The sequence below is a fragment of the Eptesicus fuscus genome, chromosome 21 (genome assembly GCF_027574615.1).
Source record: "Eptesicus fuscus isolate TK198812 chromosome 21, DD_ASM_mEF_20220401, whole genome shotgun sequence".
In the NCBI taxonomy this organism is placed as follows: Eukaryota; Metazoa; Chordata; class Mammalia; order Chiroptera; family Vespertilionidae; genus Eptesicus; species Eptesicus fuscus.
Window position 1 is genome coordinate 33,119,638 of NC_072493.1, and position 21,797 is coordinate 33,141,434.

At 45.1% G+C, this 21,797-nt stretch overlaps 1 protein-coding gene and 1 long non-coding RNA gene across 4 annotated transcripts in view; one reads left to right on the plus strand and one right to left on the minus strand.

The window, feature by feature from the left end:
* Positions 1 to 3: 3 nt before the first annotated feature.
* MON1B (MON1 homolog B, secretory trafficking associated) lies at positions 4 to 7,509 on the minus strand. 2 transcript variants are annotated; one of them, XM_054710425.1, is made up of 6 exons: positions 7,317 to 7,509; positions 6,951 to 7,108; positions 4,638 to 4,967; positions 3,267 to 4,086; positions 2,640 to 2,787; positions 4 to 218 (listed from the first exon to the last, which is right to left on the minus strand). In XM_054710425.1, exons 1-6 carry the CDS (start codon positions 7,322 to 7,324, stop codon positions 9 to 11), a joined length of 1,674 nt encoding a protein of 557 aa, XP_054566400.1. In that variant the 5' UTR covers positions 7,325 to 7,509; the 3' UTR covers positions 4 to 8. The 2 variants fall into 2 exon arrangements, with proteins under 2 accessions (XP_054566400.1, XP_027998635.2); XM_028142834.2 differs by lacking the exons at positions 6,951 to 7,108; positions 7,317 to 7,509 and adding an exon at positions 4,182 to 4,248 and having other exon boundaries at positions 4,638 to 4,690.
* A 433-nt stretch (positions 7,510 to 7,942) lies between these two features.
* Positions 7,943 to 21,797, plus strand: part of LOC129147799 (uncharacterized) — a 58,832-nt gene continuing 44,977 nt past the window's right edge. Inside the window, exons 1-3 of one of the 2 annotated variants that reach the window (XR_008555010.1) lie at positions 7,943 to 8,143; positions 9,089 to 9,230; positions 10,018 to 10,201. This is a non-coding gene — a long non-coding RNA (uncharacterized LOC129147799). Of the gene's footprint in view, positions 8,144 to 9,088; positions 9,231 to 10,017; positions 10,202 to 21,797 lie in introns of those variants that run through there. The other variant, XR_008555009.1, reaches the window with a different exon arrangement.

Sequence of the window (21,797 nt, forward strand, 5' to 3'; positions counted from 1 at the left end):
TCTGCCTCTCAGGATCCAGTGAACAAGCCATTATGGGAAGCTTGGTCCGTAGAGGCAGATGAGGCTGCTGGAGGTGTAGAGTACTTGGGTGGATAACGAATGAAAAGTCGATCTTCCTCTTTCTTCACCCAGCGTAGGAGTTTGGTCACTACCAAGATGGCACCTGCCTTGGTCACCAGGGGGCTGAGGCAGGTATAGAGCTCAAATTTGGAGGTCACCTGTGGGTTTGAGAGGAGACAGGGTCAGTTGGGCTGGAACTGGTCATCCGTAACCCTGTCCATCCAACCCTAGCCCCATGCCTATCTCCTGTTTGGAAGACGCACCTGGCAGCAGCTCCCACCTGATGCTGTCTGGTCACTGGGCTAAAGCAGGTAAGCTGATATTATTGTGTCATGGGTGAGCCAGGGGTTCTCAGCTGAACCAAGGGTGGGCCAGGTTCATTTGAGCCAAAGGATCATTTAGAGCTAGTGGCTTCAACTGGGTGATGCTGACTGTGATGCTCACCTATAGAACGGGTATAACAACAACAGTGCTTTTTAATGAGCAATTGTTGTGTACAAGGTCCTGTTCTGAGCTCTACACACCTATGTCTTCATCATCTGTACCCTGAGTATAAGAGGATTAATTCCACTTAATCCTCACACCAATCTGAGAGACGTACTGTGATCAGATCACCAGTTCTTTCCACACCACTTCTCACTGCTCTCCCCTCACTTCCTCTGTTCCAGCCACTCTAGCCTCTTTTTGCTCTTCCTCAACCATAAACCAGGCTCAGTCCCACCTCGCAGCATTTTCACAGTCCTTTCCCTCTGCCAGCTGTACCCTTCCTCCAGATACTCAGATGGCCCACGACCTCCCTGCCCCACTTACATGCCATCTCCTTGGTGAGTAATCCCCTCATCACCCAATTTAAAATCCTGGGCCTACCATATCTTGGTTTTGAATTACCATTCTTCACTAAAAGGTACAAGGGCTACTTGGACAAATGGACTGACACAGAGGAAGTACAAGATGAGCTTGGAACATCTTGTGCCAAAAAGTAAGAAGTGTTCCAGCAGCGATGGAGACATGTCAAATGACACAAGGGCCAGTGTACCAACATCATGGCTCCCACTGGCTATGTGAGAGACAATCTGAGCAATGAAATAAATATCAGACAAGAAAAATAAATGATAGAGAAGGTTTTTAGCCCGCTGAATTAAAGAAAAATCCATGAGAACATACTAATATAAAATTAAAAATTCAACAAACAAATACAGGAGGAAAAGGTCTCTAAGACAATAGAATATCAAACAATAACTGTAGAAGGAATGATAGGGTTAGAAAAACGACAGTCTAGTAAACACCAGAGTAATAACTATTGCAGGCAAGAATCATTAATGGATATTAAAATTAGTGGGTGAAAATATGATGAAAAACAGAACTTTAACATAATCACCTCATGCTATTTACTAATTACAAAGGGGAAAAATACTAACTTTATGATGGATAAATCTGACAGACACCACCTTAACTAAGTGATCAAGGCTAATATCATCAACAACAGGACAAACTGACATTGTGGGCCTCCTGATATGATGCAGAGAAGGACACATCACTTCTATGATATTCTTTCAAAAAAGGCATGACCTCAATTTAGTCATGATAAATACCAGGAAAACCCAAGTTGAGGGACATTCTACAAACTAACTGGCTGGTACCCTTTAAAAGTGCCAAGATTATGATAGACAAAAAAGACTGGGGAACTGTTCCAGAATAAATGACACTAGGAAGACACAATAAATAAATCCAAAATGTGATCCTGGACTGGATTCTGGACCAGTAAAAAAACATTAGTGGGACAACTGGTGAAATCTGAATGAAGTCTGTGGATTAGATGTCATTATGCTGGTGTTAATTCCCTGATTTTGATAAGTTACTGTGGTTATGTTATTATCTGGAGAAACTAGGTGATGGAACTATTTATAGTAATTTTTTCTACTATTTTGCAACTTCTTCTAAGTCTAAATTACTTGAAAATAAAGTTTAAAAAAATTAAAAATATAAAAGTCCCGGGCCTAGAACAATGCCTGATACACAATGGGTACCCAATAAATTATTTAATAAATGTGCACTGAATGGCAGAGCCCGGGGGAAGGTGCCATTTCCAACGGGGTCACCTTGACCAAGCTCCCAGAAGAGATGACATTTAATACACCCATAGAAAGTGAGGACAGAAGCCCTGGAAAGACTCCAGGGAAGGATATCCCAGGTAGGAGGCATAGCATGGAACCAAGCCTTTGGTATTCAAGGAGTTCTGAACTGGTGCCGGAAGACACATGGGCGGGACTAATGGGAAAATGGGAAATCAGCAGACGGAGTGATGGTTATTAATGGGGCCTCTTGAAAGTTGAAGACACTGTACTGGTTGCTAATGGGGGAGCAGCAAACAGAATGATGGGGCTAATGAGGTTTGGAGACACTGTGATTGACCCTTATGGGTTTCAAAGACACATGTGTAATGGCAGGGATAGCGTTGAAAGCAAAGGTATACAAAGCCCAGGCTATGTATGGATGGAGTTTGTTATGGCTGGGGGGATACAATGGAGGCAGAAAGAATTGAAGCAGAGAACCCCCGAAGAGCCCTCTCCCCAACTCACCCAGGCCAGCAGCGTCTCCTTCTCAGCCACGTGGTAAATGAGGCGCAGAGGCCGGGAGGTACTATGGAGGCGAGCATGCAGGCGGTGGTACAGGTCCGATAGGCGCTGCTGTTCCTCCTCTCTGCTGTACGGGGCCTCTAGCTCAGGGCTGCAGTGAGGGAGGGAGGCCGGCGACAGGGTCAGTCTAGGGCTTTCTTGGCTGGCCATCTCCCCTCAGTCTAAGGAGTTCAATTAAGTTAGGGAGCTAAGCCTTCCCCATTTGACTTTAAGAATTTCTATGGTCAGAGGCCCAGCTTTCCCCTCAAACTATGGGATTCCTTGAATACTGGGGCCCTAGTTTCCATTAGAATAAGGGATTCCTTGAGATTGGTAGTTGAGCCTCCCTTATCAGTTAGACACCCATTTTATTCCATCATTCTAGAGCAGCGGTCGCCAACCTTGGCAACTGCTGCTCCAAAGGTTTCCTTAAACCAGCGGTCGCCAACCTTTAGGACCTCATGGACCACCAGTGGTCCACTGTTCTAGAGCATGGCTGGCTTTCTTTCCTGAAACATGTCTATGAGATGCTGAACCTTCCAGTTAGATAAGCCTTCCCAGCTGGCAGATTGCCCAAGGGTCAGGACCCACCTGGTAAACTGAGGCAGCTGGCGGTGATGGTCGGGGATGTCCAGTGGTTTATAGAGGAAGTGCCGAAGGCCAGGTGCTCCCACAGCCTGCACACTGTAGGATGGGGCAGTGGCTGATGGGGCATTAGAGAAACTGGCAGCCTCCCCAAGGTTACGCATGGCACCAAGCGTGTGCATGCCGTCTTCCACCAGGCGCCGGCAGGTGGCCATGTCATGGAAGGCCTCCGGGTCAGTGCCAAGCAGCAGCAGGCAGACAGGCATGGCGTCCAGGCGGGCCACATAGGCATAGAAGAAACCATCTGGGTTGAAGCGGGGCAGGCACACAGGTGCCCACGCTTCTCCTGCTGCAAAGGCAGGTGCACTGACCCAGTTGAGCAGCAATTGCAGGTCAGCTGGATCCAGCCGGCACTCAGCCAACACATTCCGCTCCTGGGCTGCTGTCACCAGTTGACCACCTACCGCCAGCACGGACAGTGCCAGGCCAGGTGCTGTGCAACGTCGGAGCAGTGTACCCAGTGCTTCCCGCAGAGGGCGAGTGAGGGGCACACAGCGCACGGCACCCAGGAGCAGGGCACCTGGGTCCCGCTCCACACTGTCCAGAAGCCGGTCTAGGGTGCGCTCGGAGCCAGCTAGCAGGCGGCGGAGGTCGTAGTTCTGCTTACGGGCGAAGATGCGGGCCACACTTGCACGTGTCAGTGTACTCACGATCTGTGCGTGCACAGCTAGCAGCTCCTCCCGCAGCTGGGCTGCTGACTGAGGAGTCCTTGACACAGCCACCAGCAGCAGTGGGCCCTGCTGTAGGAACACCAGCTTGTGGTCCTCTAGGGGAGGGAAGGGATGGGCAGGGGGTAGCGATGAGTCGGTGGTGACTGAGAGGATCAGGTGAGGCTCTTCCCTCCTTTCCCTGAACACACACCTCTGGCCCAAGCTTGCGTGGTCACTCTGTGGACACTCGGACTAGGGTTAGGACAATCTGGGGGAGACTGAACATTTGTAGAGACATGATGGGATGGTCAAAGAATCAGGTTAGACATATAACATGAAGTGGGGGAAGATGAAGCAAGGACTGACACAGCCAGAAAGATACCCAACTCAGCCACACAGCCATGCTGTCAGATAAACAAGGAAGTATCCAGCCAGTCACTCACATCCCAGGAGTTAATCACTCAGAACCCAGAAGGCCAAACTGACAGATGGACGCAACACCAAACCCCCACCCCTTCAGATGACTGGAAAGCCATCCACACACACTGACCCACACCTGGCTGGCTGGACAGTGCCCCAGGAAGTCAGACAGACCTACAGCTACCCAGACAGCCATATTCATATTCACAGTCACTGCCCCGGTTCCACCTCCTGCCCCTTTGCTCACCAGCATAGATGGCGCGGATGGTATCTCCTGCACTCTGCACGAAAGACACGAGAGCTGTCATCACACCCATGGTAGTCGACAGTGCCTCCACACTACCATACCTCGAGTAGATGGGCTTGCCTGCCTCACTCAGTACAAACACGTGCTTTCGCTTGCTGCGCCAGTCCTCGTCACTTGGATCTCCGCCCTGGCCCCCGGAGCCACTCTCAGAGTCACCCATGGCATTATTCTCAGAGGCTGCAGGATCCCAGAGCCCACGGGTACATGAAGGGGACTCTGACTGGGGCAGTGGTGACAGCAGGCTGGCTGGCTGGTCCTTGGTCTGGGATCCTGAAAGGGAGCCCCTGGTGGGTCATCTGCCTGTGGACTCCCACTCACCCCATGTGCCCAAGGACCCACCAAATGCTTACCAGCCTCCTCCCCCAATGAACCCATACTGACACAGAACTCCAGGTATCTCCTCTGCCCCTCAATTACATCCACATGATGCCCTTAAAACCCCAATAATCCAATCTCTCATTGTCATAATTGAGCCCTCTTATGTCCTAAAGACCAATTATTCCCCTTTCAATAACTGTCATTTCTAAGTCTTCAAAGCACCCCATTTCCTGAATAACTTACATCTTCAATGATCCCCCATTAATAACCTCTGACCCCTCATTCTCCTGATACCTACTCAACCCTCAATAGATGTAATGACCACCATTACATCTATTAATATTTGGGTCTTTCACTGCTCCTTGTCCCCACTACCTTAATCCCTTAGTTATTCTCACTGATGTCCATGATCCCTAATGACCCTATTGACTCTCTTGAGCACTATTTATATTCTTGATGATGACCACTAATTCTCCCAATGACTGCATGAATATCCACTAACACCCAGATCCTTAATCCCTTCTATTTACTCCCACTGCTATTCATTACCATTTCAATGACCCCACATTAACATCACTAATACCTGGGTCTTCAATTACCTTCACTGACTGCTCTGACCCACAATCTATTCTACTCCATGTCCATTCCATCCCTACCATGACCACTATTAGTGTCCACTAACATCCAAGACTTCCAGTGACCTCTGTTGACTCTCCTAACCCTCTTTTATTCCCTTCTCCCCAATGATCACTATTAATCTCCACTAACACCTAGGACTTCAATGACCTCCACTGACTCTCTTGATGTCCCTTTATTCTCAGTGGTATCCACTCCCCTCCCTACAATAACCACCATAATATGCACTAACACACAGGACTTTTATAAATATGACCTCCACTGCCTTTCCCCATGATTATTATTATTAACAATCACCAATGAAACCCACCACTTCGATGCCCCCTACTGACTCCCTTGACACACCTCCTACATAATCTAGTCAATGTCCATTGATTTGCCCCAAGGACAACCATTAGTAACCACTGGCAACTATGTCTCAACAATTTTCTCATGAAATCCCAATGACCTCATATTCCTTCATTCTCTCATTGACATTCTATGACTCCACTTGCCCCCAATTACCAACGACCTCCTCCCAATATCTGCCATTACTTGCAAATTCCCAAATTCTCAAAGACAACCCCTCCCCCGACTCCACCATTTAATCTTAGAGATGTCCACTCGTCCTTCCCAGTGACCTCTTTAACATGCACTAATTCCAAAGTGATCAATGAGCAATGCCCCCAATGACTTCCATTGACTCTCCACAGAATACCTTTACACAACCACCTGGGTCTTCAAAGACTCTCCTACTGGTCCTCTAACTCTCCAAATAATCTCATTGATGTCCACTGCCTCCCCACCAATTATCGCCATTAGTATCCACTAACATCTGGTTCCTTAAGAGAGTACCTCCAACAACTCACCATTGTCTCCTCAATGATGTAAATACTCTGAGTGCTCACGGGCTTCCACTGACCCTCTCTTCTCCACCTCAACGACTTAAATAACACCCTAGATTTCTAAATAGTCCACCTTGGACCCTCTTAACTTTCATTTGGTCAGTCATTGGCCTAACCATCTTAAATCCCCAATGCCCCTCTTTGACCCCAACCACTGGTAATCCCTTTTTGATACCTCAACGACCTAAACGCATTCCAAAGTCCCCAGTGAACATTCACTGACGCTCACTGACTGATTTTCTCCTTTTCGTTCCTCAAAGATGTAAACTACAGTGTGAGTCAACGATGACCTCTTACTGACCACCTGCAACCCTGCTAAGACCCAAAAAGACTCGTTACTGGTCCCTCATTGACCTCCCTCAACAATGACACCCCTGTACATTCTTTCGAATTTATAGTGAAGGAAGAGACATACCTGTTTCCTCCAGGCTCCGGTCTTCGGAATCTGTGGGGTCCTCCTGAACCCCTCCACCGTCTCCAGCCTCCTCACTGAGGAGCCGCGTGTCCTCCAAGTCCTCTGCGTCCCCGGGGGCTGGGGCAGCCGTGTCTCCTCCGGCCTCCATCTGCACATCCCTGGACGGCAGGGGAAGTGAGGGTGACGGGCAGCAAAATAAACTTCCTAAAAGCCTTGACTGAGCTTAGCCCTCTTGTACACACTCCTAGTGCTCGTTTACCCTCGGTTTCCAACAGGATGAGGCATTTAAAAATGTGACCAAATACTTGCATCCTCCGACACTGGCCGAAAAGGAAGGATCTGCCGAACCTCAGGAATTAAAGATACCTAAACATCTGTTTTAACCCGGTATCTCAACTGGCCGGGCACCATCACTTCCCGTGGCCTCGGAAGCATCACACTTCCGGGTGCGACTGATGTCTTGCCACACTTCCGGGTGCGACGACGCTCGGAAGGAACTCGGTGCCGCAGACCTTCCTTCGCAGCCCGCTGGCCCGACCCCTCTCCCGCTGCCCACTGGTCTTCGCTCACCGTTGAGAAGGAGCGCACCACTCCCGGGGCCACGTCGGATCTGGCTGGGAACCCCGCGAGCCCCCTGTGCACTGCTTTGCACCAAACTGGCTCCACGGCTACCAGAGGCGAGCCGGGCGCACTTCTGGTACCGAAGGCTGTTGGCGTGAGGGGGGCGCGGCTCACGGTCAGCCAATCCGGAGTCCGGGGGCGCACGGCCCTCCGTATGGCCCAATCAAGAGAAGCCGGCTTCCCTCCGCCCGTATCCGCCTCTTCTCTCTACCAATACTGTGCGTTGGGTTGCGATTGCACCCGCCCATTCCTTGACTGACAGTCCCCTGGACCCAATCGAGAGCTCGAGCCAATGCCCCTTCCCGCTCGAGGACGTTCCCAGCCTAAATAACCGCAGGTACCGTACCCCGACCAATAGGATGTTTGACGGACAGCCGCCGCTTCCAATTGGAGTGCCGTGCGTAACCTGGTCAGCCTATGGAACTCGGTGCTGAAGCAGAAGGCGGGCCTCTCAGAAATAGGAAGTATTCGCAAGTCTCAGTATTGTGCCAGGCAAAGGGCTCGTAGCCTCTGGAAAAAGGGAAGCACGAGCCGTGAACAGAGTCACGGCGCGGAGGAATGAGCTTGCTAAGGTAATGTGCAGGCTGATCAGGGCTCGCCCAGACGGGCAAAATACCGAGCTGACCTCCTTTCAAAAAACAAACAAACAAACAAAAAACCACGGCCCTGTGGGCGGAGCTATAGAGACTGGAAGTCCCTGTCTGACGGGATAGCATGTGGGCGTGGCCTTGAGAGCCTTCTGAGTTCCGCGGGATGAAGAAAATGCCCATCGGCCGCTGCGCGCCACTACGGCTGGGCGGGGTTGGGCGCGCCCCCTGGGAGGTGGCATGGAGAGAGGCGCGCCTGCTGCTGGTCTTGCCCCGGGTGGTATTAGAGAGCTCCTAGGGTCCTGTTTTAGCGTGAGGACGAGCGTGGTGGGGACGCGCCTGCTCTGGACACTCCTTAACTGAGAATGTCTCTGCCTGCGACTCCGGTTTCTGACTCTTTTTTTGTCTCTGCGTCTGAGTGTCTCTCTGCGCCTGCGTCTCTGTCTCACTTCCGGTGTCTTATGTTTCTGTATCTCTGTGTGCCATTCCTCCCTATCCCTTCAGCTTTTTCTATCTCTGTCGCTTTCCCTAGGTCTTTGTGTCTCTCAGGCGTTCTTTAGTTTTCCTCCCCGCTCTCACATCGCTCTATCTTGGTCTCTGGCTTCCCACTCACTACCCCTGACTAGCAGAGTGGTGACTGTCTGGAGTCCCACGGAGCAAAGCCCCTGAGGACCAGCAGCCTGGAGGCCCCGCGCTGTCACCCGCAGGATTCCTCTTTACATTGGGGAAATCTAAGGAGCAATAGACTCTGAGCACTCCTCAGGAGATTGAGGGTTCACTCTTCCCTCCCTTCACAATAGGGTTTTCCTGAATTGTAACTCCCTTCCCCTCAGTGTGCGGTGCTGAATTCCATGGTCTTTGTCATGTCAGTGAGACTGTGCTTTTTCATGAATCAGCATCATCATGTAAACAAACCAACTCTTCCCACAGCCATGTTTCCACCAAAAATATAGCATTAAAAAGCAGCTCTGGCCGAAAGTATGGAGTTTCTGGAATTCAGTAAATCCTGGTGAAATAGTAAGACCCTTGGATTCACATAAAGACTCTTCCATCCTCACTACAGAAGATGAAGGTAACTGAAGAGTATCTGAGGTCATTTATGATTGCTAAGGAGAATAATTGCACTTATATCCCAAAGTGGGCATCCCTAATGAGAAATTCCTCATTTGGGGTGAGTTAATCAGTCTTCAGGTACTTGCCCTCTCGCTCTGCTAAACACTTCCATATTGGGCCCTGCCCATAAGCCTAGGCAAAGAGTCCTTTTCTGTGCACATTTTCTTTCATAAGGTCACTAATACATTATGTTCCCAGGACTGAACAACCACGCCCACTTTTATGCTTGTCCCAGGATGCGTTGAGCATCTGGAACTGAAAATTCATAAACCACATTAAGAACTTGTCTGTGCTTATCTGGATAGATTGTGGTGACCCTCAGGCTATGGGTTCTTTTCCTTATAAACTTTCCGAATGCTAGGAAATTGAACTTGATTATATGGTATAAATTGAGATGGGAAGAGGAACACAGCCATGAACAGAAGTAAGGAAACTTGTAGTGTATTTGTGTAGTTGTGTGGTTGTGACTGGTTCCCTCAGTTGTACCTGCAGTGTAGGGTTATTTGGTGCCCTTATTTCCCGATAGTCCTTACCCTGCCTCTCTTTTCTGTGCCCCCTCACCTAGTTCCATTCTCTCGTCTCTGATTTGTATCACGGGTCCCTGCTCCTACATTTTGTTCTCTGCCCCATCATGCTGTTTTCTGCTCTGTCTCCACTATCCTTGCTCTTCACCTGTTCTTTGCTCTTTCTGTCTCTGCTTGTCTTTCTTCTTGTCTTTGATCCCTTGCTCTTAATATTTTCTCCAGATAGTGCTGTGAACAGGAATGGGAGAAGAATGATGATCTTAGCTACATTTATCTCATTGCTCAGACTTCCAAATTAAGATGTTGGATACTTTCTTAGATACATAATTTTGAATGGAATACCTCCTGCCCTGAATTCATCAAGTACAGCAAATGTAGCAGCTGCCCACCCTGTGGGACTAATCAATGTAAATGGAAACACAAATTTAGAGCTTTCTGCATTCTACGCTATTTCACTCAATAGGGGGCTAGCCCAATTCCCAAGCCTATCATATTCCCTAAACCAATCAACATCTTAAATTTCTTAAATCCCCAAATCTACCCATTTAACCAAACCCTTAAACACACATAAGTTCTTGACCTTCATAAAACACTCAATGTCTCCAATTCCAAATCCTCCCCAAACACGTCTCCCCAAATCTGATAACCTATTCCAAACCCTATCCTCACCACATTCAACAATGTTCCCCAAACTCTCAGACTCCTCAAGCCCAAGAAAATGTCCAAAAACACTTGCTTATCTCAAAAAACATTTGTGAACCTACCCGAATGCCTAAGACTGCTAATTTTCACAAATCTACAACCTTCCAGAAACACCAATCTCCAAAACCAAACACGCAAAAATTTCAACCTCCCAAACTCACCAGTGTCCTCTGCCCACCAGCCTCTTCAAGCCTAACAATGTCCCATGCCTTCACTGCCTCAAATCCAACTTCCCTATGCCATTCTGATGCTGGAGGATTGGGTGGGTGGAATTTCTTCCTCACTAGTGGGAATGAGGTTCTTGCAATTTCTTCAGAAAAGGAATTTTCTAAGACTCGCACTGGAGAATGATGATTTTTAAAAAATATATTTTATTGATTTTTTACAGAGAGGAAGAGAGAGGGATAGAGAGTTAGAAACATCTATGAGAGAGTAACATCGATCAGCTGCCTCTTGCACAACCCCTACTGGGGATGTGCCCGCAACCAAGGTACATGCCCTTGACCGGAATCGAACCTGGGACCCTTGAGTCCGCAGGCCAACGCTCTATCCACTGAGCCAAACCGGTTTCGGCAAGAATAATGATTTTTATTTGTGTAGAGTTACATCCCTCAGTTTGTAAAGTTCCATGGACTTTAAACCAGTTCTGGAAAATATTAGGTCCAATGTTTCATCAGTCTAGTTAAAGTCCATTAATCCATTATGTGGAGTCCACATGGCTATGGGCCACATGGGTGAATGTAGGAGGGTGCACCCTCTGGAACAGGAGTCCCAAGAGAGCAAGAGGGCCAAGAGCATAAGAAACAGCCAAAAGAGGGAACTTCCTTTGCTCAGGAGTTAGGTGTCATATTTTTTCCCCTTGCAGTGGCCATGCCTATTCTGGCCATTGACTCACTCCCAGGTGTGACTGACAATTAAGCATCTTCCCAAGTTACCCAGACCTTCCTGGCCATGTGTCTATTGTCCAGTCCCTTTCCCCAGCGATTTGTGGAGAACAGACTTGGAGGATGTTAATTGTAGCTATCTGGCAAAGCTGTATAAATGGCATGCCTATATTATCTAGTCTTCCCTTTTCTCCTTTTCTGTTAAATAATAACCAGGTTATTATAACATTATCACCAAGAGGCAATTATGAAAGTTAGCTAGGAGGAGATCCTCCTACAATTGAGTCTTGAGATGACTGTAGTTCTGATTTTCACCTTGGTTGCAGCCTCACAAAACACCCTGAGCCACAATCACTAAGGCTAACACAGAAAAATTTGATCCATTGGACTTCATTAAATTTTTTAAAAGTATGCTCTTTGCAAGGCACTTCTAAAAGAATGAAAAACAAGTCACAGACTGGGAAAAAAAATCACATATCTAACAAAAACCACAAAAACAGTTAGTGGGAATGTTAGCAATGTATGTACAAGACCTATATCCAGGTTACTATAAAATTTTTCTGAAAGAAACTAAGAAGATCTAAATAAATTGGGATTATACTATGACCATTGGAAAACTAAAAAAAAAAAAAAAAGTCTACATTTTAGTGTAATTGTAATGAATATTCTACCATAAATTTTGAGGAAATATCATATTATCATGCAAGAATGGGCCTTCCTTCCCCTGGCTGCCGGCATCGCCTTTGCTCCGGAGCTGCCTTTCTGCCTTCCCACGCTGCCCAGAGGCTCGGAGTGGCTGGGGTGATGTGGAAAGCCTCACCCCGGCCACTCGGTGCCTGTGTATGCAAACTAACCTGCCATCTTTGTTGGGTTCATTTGCATACTCACTCCTGATTGTCTGGTGGGTGTCACAAAGGTATGGTCAATTTGCATCTTACTCTTTTATTAGTGTAGATAATATTATCTTAATAAGATGGGGACTTTGGGAGGTAAATAGGTTTAGAAGGTCATAAGGGTGGGTGCACCTGAGGGGATTAGTGGTGTTATAAGAAGAGACCAGAGAGCTTGCTTTCTCTTTCCCTCCTCCCTATGAGGAGGATACAGCACAAGGCAGTGGTCTGCAAACCAGGAAATGTGTCCTCACCGGATACCAATCTACTGCCACTTTGATTTTGGACTTTCCAACTTGCAGAGCTGTGAGAAAAAAATTAGTTTGCTATTTTTTTATAGTCACTTGGACTAATGAGAACATCACCATACTCCTTAATCCCATGTCACATGCCTGCCTTTAATTGCAGAGGATCAAGTTAACTGAAGGGGTATTTGAGTTCATTTATATGACTTCTAAGGAGGATAATTGTGTTTATGTCCAAAAGTGGACATCTCAGGAGAAATTCCTCACCTAGGGTAAATTGGTCACTCTCCAGATTCCTACCCCTATTCCTTGGCATGTGTTTCTAAAAAGTGGATCACACACATCTTCCCAGGACAAAAGGTCCCCCTCTGTGCACATTAGTCTTCATGAGTCATTCAGCATACTGCACTCCCAGGAGTGGCCAACCATGCACAATTCTACACCTGCCTCAGGGTGCTCTGAGTCTCTGCAATGGACTATTTGTAAAATACAATGTGTTCTTTTTTGTGGGTATCTGCACACACTGAAGTGATTCCCAGGCTATGACATTCATTCCCACACACCTTTCTGAATCATAAGAAATGGAAACAGAATATATGCAGCAGAAATTACTGAGTAGATTTCTAGTAGATTTCTAGAAATTACCTAGTAGATTTCCAACAAGGCAAAACTCTGGGTCTACAAGAAAAAACACACAATTATGCTATTTTATACTGTTCCTCAGACATTTTGGGTATTATATGACATGCTTCCATTTTAGTAAGTGGTCAACCTGTGTTGGTTTGTAACATACACTCTGGCCTACTGTTGGTGGGGCTGTAGCTCAGCTATGAATTTAGCTTCCAAAGCCTTTGCAGTGCAATTCTGGTCTCCCTCACTTGTGTGCTACCCACAGGTCAGTTTTGAAACAGGTCTTGTACTCAGTGCTGTAGTTCAGTTCTCAAACCTTTTGCTTGTGTTGGTTCTAGTCATTTTCATACATGCATCTCTTAGAGGTTTGCAGGACATTATATACAAACTAGAAGCCTGGTTATGAAATTCGTGCACTGGGGGGTGTCCCTCAGCCCAGCCTGCACCCTCTCCAGTCTGGGACATCCCTCTCACAATCTGGGACTGCTGGATCCCAACTGCTTGCCTGCCTGCCTGCCTGATTGCCCCTAACCCCTTCTGCCTGCCAGCCTGATCAACGCCTAACTGCTCCCCTGCCGGCCTGATTGCCCCCAACTGCCCTCCCTGCTGGCCTGGTTGCCCCCAACTGCCCTCCCCTGCTGGCCTGGTTGCCCCCAACTGCCCTCCCCTGCTGGCCTGGTCGCCCACAACTGCCCTCCCCTGCTGGCCATCTTGTGTGAGGGCGTGACAGTCAATTTGCATTATTGATTTCAGGGAGAAAAAGAGAGGGAGATAGAAACATCAATGATGAGAGAGAATCATTGATCGAGCCCGCAACCCAGGCATGTGCCCTTGACTGGAATTGAACCCAGGACCCTTCAGTCCGCAGGCTGATGCTCTATCCACTGAGCCATACTGGCTAGGGCCAAAATAAACATCATACATAACCATGATACATTTGTCAAAACTGCAACATTAATATTGGTAACAACACTGTGAGTTAAACTTTAAACTTCATTTGTGCTTAATCTGTCTTGACACTCATATCCTTTTTCACTTCCCTGATCTAATTCTGGATAACAAATTACATTGTCTTCATGTGCCATTAGTCCTCTATAACACATGACAGTTTTCAGTCTTCTCTAGTTTTTCATAAACTTGAGAGTTTTGAAGAGTACATGTCTTTTGTAGAATTTCTTTCATTTTTGGTTTGTCTGATGTTTTATCTTGATTAGATTTGGATTATGGAGTTTCTCCACTGTGAAGTCACTGTTTACCTTTCCACACTTTATTCTTTGGAAGTGAGTGAGTCACTAAGTCCAGCCTGCACTGAAAGAAGAGGGAAGTGGCTCTAGTCGGCTTGGTTCAGTGGACCTGCAGACTGCAGGGTCCTGAGTTCAATTCTGGTCAAGAGCACGTACCTCCGTTTCAGGCTCCATCCCCGACCTGTTCCAGGCGCATGTGGGAAACCAATTGATGTTTCTCTCTCTCTGTCTCTCCCTCCCTTCCACTCTCTCTGAAAATCAATGGAAAAATGTCCTTGGGTGAGGATTAACAAAACAAAAAAAAAAAGAAGAAGAAAGTGAAATCCTGGAGGGGTATCTACATGTTATTTGGAATTATTTTGTAGGAAAGATTTGCCTCTTCTCATTTATTCAATCTTTTATTTACATCCACATGCTTATGCATATGCATGTTATTCTTTCAGAGTATAACTCTAGAGTATCAGATATTTTGGACAGATTATTCCACCTTTAGCCTTTGTGAGCTCTTTTTGATCTGCTCTTATGTCGTGGTATTTTTGTAATATTTATTTATTTAAGAATTGTACTGTACATTTTTCTAGACCATGGTCACCTGGGGTGGGGAAAATGAGATGAGGTTGGTTAAAGGGAACCACTTTCAGTTATAAGATGAATACATTCTAGGGATCTAATGTGCAGCATGGCGACTATAGTTAACTATGCTGTATGTATACTTGAAATTTGCTAAGAGAGTAGATGTGTTCTCAGCATGCCAAAAAGAAGAAAAAAGTCAACTATGTCAGATAATAGATATGTTCCTTTAGCTTGACGGAGGTAATCATTTCATAGTGTATATAGATACCAAACAATCATGCCATACAATTTAATAATATACAATTTAAAAAATAAATTATACCTCATTAAAGCTGGAAAAAATATACATCCTTGATTCATGGCACCAGCTGACCCCCAGAATCATTTTGCATTTTCCCTGCTTGATGCTGCACTCTGTCACATCCTACTGAATTACTTCCTAATGCAGAGCCTTCCAACTAAGTGCTTCCCACCAAGTCAATAACTAGAAAAATGTCACAATATAACCCAGCCAGGATACCTTGGGCCAGCTAGTGAAATAGGACAATATCTCAATATGATGGCAGTACGTGATGTCATGTATTGCAAGAGCCAGGGAGTGGTCATGGGACCAGAATCTGGAGTTTCTGGGTAAGTGGTATTGAAGATTAGATTTGAATAGGATGTGGTGAGGGGAGGATACAGGACTTAACACCATGGCAGGGACTTCATCAGATGGTGTGAACATGTCTCCAGTATGGTTCCTGGAGATGTGGGATGACTAAAGTACTTGGTGGAGAAATGCCAGAATTGCTATGGCAGACAGTAGGAGTAGGAAACAAAGAGCCATTGAGGTAGGCATGTTAAGTGGGTAAACTGTGTAAGACCTGGTCATTTTTTTTTTTTTTTTTTGCTCCAGGCATCTGAGAGTTGTTAGTATGCCTTGTAGTGCAATGTCTGTCACTTTCCTGACCTGCTATCCTATGCTGACTTCCAAGTTAATTGAAACAGAGATTGAACAACTTGCATCAGTCTTTCAGACACCCTCCAGACAGGTTTGAACAGACACACACTGTAATTTAAAAATAATGTCTGCTCTCTTCCTCCCTGACTCAGGGACCAGATGCCTCTCTGGCAATGTGTGTGGCTACTGCTTTAAAAGCACTGCATGCCAGGGAGGGGGTGGAACAAGGGCAAGTAAAATCACCACTGAAATTGTCTACAATTTTGAAGTCACATTTTCTCTTGATTCAGCATTTGCTTGGTTGCCGTAAGTTGTTGATTGTTTTGCAGAGTTCTGATAAAATTGGTCCTGACATTGTCTGCTTGTTTTGATGTGTCTGCGGGGAGATGAAAGCCTGGAGCTGCCTACTCTGCCATTTTGCTGACATTACTCTTCCAGATATTGGTTTTTAAATACCATTCTCGGATTTCAAAAAAGATGGGCTTTGCAAATGGGCACGGAAGCCAACATGAAATTGCTCTCAATGGTCAAAGCTGAACAATTTAAGCAAATACATAATTAATATTAGTGATGCATTATAACCCAAGAAACAAAATAAATATCACAAGTCCATAATAATACAGATGAATAATTGAATAAATAGATACAGGGAAAGGTGCAGATCTTCTTTATGGGACAATTTGAATTAATTCCAATTACTTTCCCTTCCCTGGAGTGTGAGCTAGAACTGTGATCCACTTCCAAGTGATAGGGCATGGAAAGGGAACATAAAAAGGTCTTCACAGTGCTGAGACCTGGTAGAAACCACCTTAACCCAGTGATCAAGGATTACATCACCAGAGATATCAGGTGCATTTAATGCACCCTTGATCTGATTTGATGAGAAGGGCACTTCTTTTTTTGTGGTAGCTTTTCTTCCATAAAAACCCCTCTTTCAGGTCTGAGGCATTTAGGAATGATGAGTGCTGACATCTCAGATCTGAGTCAGTCTCAAGGAATTGCCCCTATTGGATGGTAATCACAGCAGTCATGTGTATGCCTGCTTCCCGCAGACAGCCTGCATCGAATGACTGGTCTGGACGGGATTTAAAAGTCCATAGGCAGTCCATTACTAAAAGTATATGCCCCATTCATTAAGCATACAGACTCCTGTTTGCTTCCTAAAACCCAGAACCACTGGTCCCATGAACCTCATTCTGGCAGCAAAGGCTATCCATCACCCACATACTGATCCTACAGCCACCCATGACTGACCCCAGAGACCCCATCACTATATTCAGAGCTGATAGGCTCAGACTCCCTCACTATCACAGAAACCCCACCTACTAACATAAGACTCCATATCCTTGAGCCTCCAGACTCCAGGCACCCTGTCTATTTTTTATTTTTTAAATTATATACATTATATATATATAATTGATTTTTTACAGAGAGGAAGGGAGAGTTAGAAACATCGGTGAGAGAGAAACATCGATCAGCTGCCTCCTGCATACTCCCTACTGGGGATGTGCCCGCAACCAAGGTACATGCCCTTGACCGGAATCGAACCTGGGACCCTTCAGTCCACAGGCCGACGCTCTATCCACTGAGCCAAACCAGTTAGGGCCAGGCACCCTGTCTAAACATCACTTGTCCTACAGACAAAATAGATTCCACATGTCAGATATTTCAGTCTCCAATTCTAGAAATTACTTCTAGAGATCCCATTTCCACCTCTGGAGAAACTGATTTCTGATTCTGCAGCCTTTCAATCACTCAGCCCTCAGCCCCACTCCCTGACTCACAGACCCCTTACTACTGAACCTATGGACATTCATCACTGACTCCACACATGCTCATCACTGTCTCCATGTACCACTACCATTAACCCCAAACCCCTGCCACTTATTCCACAAACCCAATCCCACACCTGACAGCTCCAGTGAGGTTTATGGCAAGGCCCCAGCTGGGCCACTAAAGAAGAGAGACATCAAAGACCCCATCACTTTTGCTCACACAAAGACTGCTGTCCTTCTCAAAAATGACCAGTAGATGGCAGAAAAATCCATGATTTTGATAGACACCTACTCCAAAGATTATGAAGCTCCGAGAGTTTATACAGTTTTTCTGAGGAGACCAGCTCACCTGCCTGGTAAATACTGAGAACTGGAGATGGTTGTGATATGAGAATATTTTCCATTGAGACTTTCTCTTCTCAGCCCAACACTTATAGCACAGTCTATCCTACTCCCATGCCATTTAACCAAATCTGTACCTGTTTAAAGAGTCTTGTGGTCAATCTCATCTTTCTCTTTATTAAAACCCATTAGGAAGACATAATCTGTTTTGAAAACTATTTTATGAAAGGCCTGAATATGGTATTTCATGTTCCTTACCAGAGTTTTCTACATTATCATGGAGATTCAGCAATCCAGGAGATTGGGCAATCCAAAGTGATGAATCTATAATGGCCAGCATGGTGTATGTAATATTTTGGGACAAGCGAAGAGTTCATCTGCTTCTAAAATTAAGTTGGTGGAGGTAGCCCTATACGTTTTGTAATAATAATCAGAGTGGATATTTATTCAGCACTATGTGCTAGGCACTGTACTACACACTTTATATTGGCAAGTTTAATCTTCATAATACCTATGAAGTGATGGATATCTCTCACTTTTTACTAAGAAGTACATTGATGCCCAGAGAATTCAAATAATTTTCTCAAGATATACAATAGAAAAATGATCAGGACCATTTCGTATGCATTCACACTACATGCAGTTAACAGTATGGTGCTTGCTGTTCGCACTGCTGGACTTCATGAATTCAGATTGTTCTCTTGACTCTGTGACACCCGTCCAAATCTTCTCATTACTAGATCTGGGAAAGAGTTTCAACTGTGTCACTCCGAGTAAGGAGCACAAATTCTTAAGAGAGCATTGTGACAATGCTGACATCAGCAGTATGTGTGAAACCAGGACTGTCCTCCTGGCTGCATGTTACCTGACCTTCGTTAGTGCAATGGAGAGTTTAAGTCATTCCAGCTGCTTTCAGGGACCAACTCAGTCCATCTTCTGCCTCCCCTTCAGGCAAAGCATCATCTACTCCTTCCAACCTGATGTGTCTCTGGTGGCCCAGCGTAAAGCTCAGCACCAGCACCCTCACACATGGTGCACGTGGCTCCTGGGAGCCTGTCCGCACTGTCAGTGGAAGAGGCACCACACTGAGGGTACAGACCAATGAGGCTGCACCAGAGAAGCTTCTCTTCATAACTCTGCTTTGTATAGACCTTGCTCAGCACAGTACAGGGGTGGCGGATGGTGTGTGAGGCTCCATGTTGATCCAGTGTTGGGCTCCTGTGGATGATTGCCATATGATCAGTCTTTCTGGTCAGAGAACACTCTCCCTTGAGAACTTTTCCTCCCTCTTCCGTATGGCCTCTTTGGTCCCTGAACCACTGGGCCCCACCTTTCCATGGACAGAGCAGAAAGCTTGGGTGGGCCCTAGCTGGGTATCTCAATTGATTAGAACCTTGTCCTGATAGGCCAACGTTGTGGTTTTGCTCTCTGGTCAGGGCACATACAAGAAGCAACCAGTGAACACATAAATAAGTGGAACAACAAATCTCTCTCTCTCTCTCAAAAATAAAAATAAAAAGAAGGCCTGCAATAAAGAAAAAAAAAAAAAGAAGGCCTGGACCAAGCCAGTCTAAGCAGAGTAGCAAGCCCTGAGCATGAGGATTGGTTGGTCAAGGGCACATGACCCAGCAAGAGTTTGTGGAACTTTTTCTGCTTGGGAAGAGAAAAGGCTGCCTTTCTCAGTGGGGTTGCCAAACTGGCAGGTGGGAGGCTCTCTGAGGAATGATGCTAGAAGAGTTCAACAGAGCGGTGAGGTGGAGAAACAGACTAAAAGCCTGGAAGGTCCTGAGTTTTGGGGTCAAGCCAGGCCAATTATGAGAGCCCATAAATACCTCCTCTTATGCTTAAGTGACTTTGAGCTAGTTTTCTGTCACTTACAACCTAATGTCCTGGTTTGTATGCCTCAACCACAACAGGCTCTGAGGGTCCCTACAGGCCCTATTTAATCATTCTCTTAATGGTTGATTATTTTATTTGTAAAGATCTTTAAAGAAGAGAGTCTAATCAGCAACAAAGCCCCAGGGCATCACCATTCATCATTCTTCCAGGGATTAACATTTGATGTTGCATCACAAAAGAATTAATAGATATAGCAGTGTTATCTGTTTTCTCTATGGTAAAAGATATAGGGACAAGATCATAAAATAATTTTTATGAAGGCAAATTACCCAACTTGAGAGGAAAATCCACTAACATTTTTTCAGTCTTAATATTAGACATTCCTAAAGCCTAAGTATAGATCCATATGTGAGAACAAGGAATAGTTATATACATGCTGAAATACTGTGGTGTCAAGAGCATGGGTTAACCACTCCTAGATTACTTAAATGGGTGTAAATGGTCAGATCCCTATTATTTATTTGCCATACTCACCTCCTTGACAAGCAATGATAGTATCAATTAATGTTTAGAGACCCTTAAATTTCTCTCAGCCTGCAAAACCAAAACCTGGGCTTAGAGTATGCTAAAGGGAGAAGTTTGAAAAATGCTGGTACAAAAATCTGGAAATTACCAAGAACATTATTTTTCAACATATATGTGTCAAGCATCATGGAGACTAAGACAAATCCATCCTCTGTCATTAGCAATATGAACTGGTTATCTCATAAGGAAGTATCTATTTGAGTCATAGTCTCAGCAAGACCCCCACTCTCCAGTAGTCACATTTTGAGATTGTTTGCCTTGAGTGGGTCCTAGATGAGAGAATTAAATGAAAAAATTAGGACAAATCTGTAATGGTCAGCATTTAATTTGTTACATTATTGTAAAGTTGGTGGGTATAGATATAGTCATAGAAATTTAGAGGCCTACAAAGGAATTGTAATGGATTAGCAGATAAAATTATACTATATAAAGAGAACCCTAAGGAATCCACCAAAAAACTATTAGAACTAATAAATGAATTCAGTAATGTATCAGGATACAAAATTAATATTCAGAAACTGGTTGCACTTTTATACACCAATAAGGAATTATCAGAACAAAAAATTAAGAAAAAAATGCATAAAATAGAATAAAATACTTAGAAATAAATTTAACCAAAAAGGAAAAAGACTTTACTTGGAAACCTATAAGACACTAAAGAAAGAAATTGAAGAAGATACAAATAAATGGAAGGCTATACTCTGCTCATGGATAGGAAAAATTATCATCCTTAACATGTTCATACTGCCCTATCAGGGATAGCACTGAAGATTCAGTGCAACCCCTATCAAAATACCAATGGAATTTTTCACAGAACTAGAACAAATAATGGTAAAATTTATATGGAACCACAAAAGACCTCAAATAGCCAAAGCAAAAAATAGAAGAACAAAATTTGAGGTATTACACTACCTAATATCAAACTATATACTACAAGGCCATAGTAATCAAAACAGCATGATACTAGCATGAAAACAGACACAAACATCAATGGAACAGAGTAAAGAGCCCAAAAATAAACCCATGCCTATATGGCCAATTAATTTTTGACAAAGGAGGCAAGAAAATACAATGGGGTAAAGACAGACTCTTCAATAAATGCTGTTGGGAAAACTGGGCAGATACATAAAAAAGAATGAAACTTGATGACTTTCTTATACCATATAGAAGAGTAAACTCAAAATGGATTATAGACTTAAATGTAAGACCCCAAATTTGACATTGCTTTTAGTAATTTTTTTTGATATGTGTCCTCGGGCAAGGGAGACAGACAAAATAAACAAATGGGATTACATCAAACTAAAAAGATTTTTCGCATCAACAAAACAAAAGGACAACCTACTGAAGGGG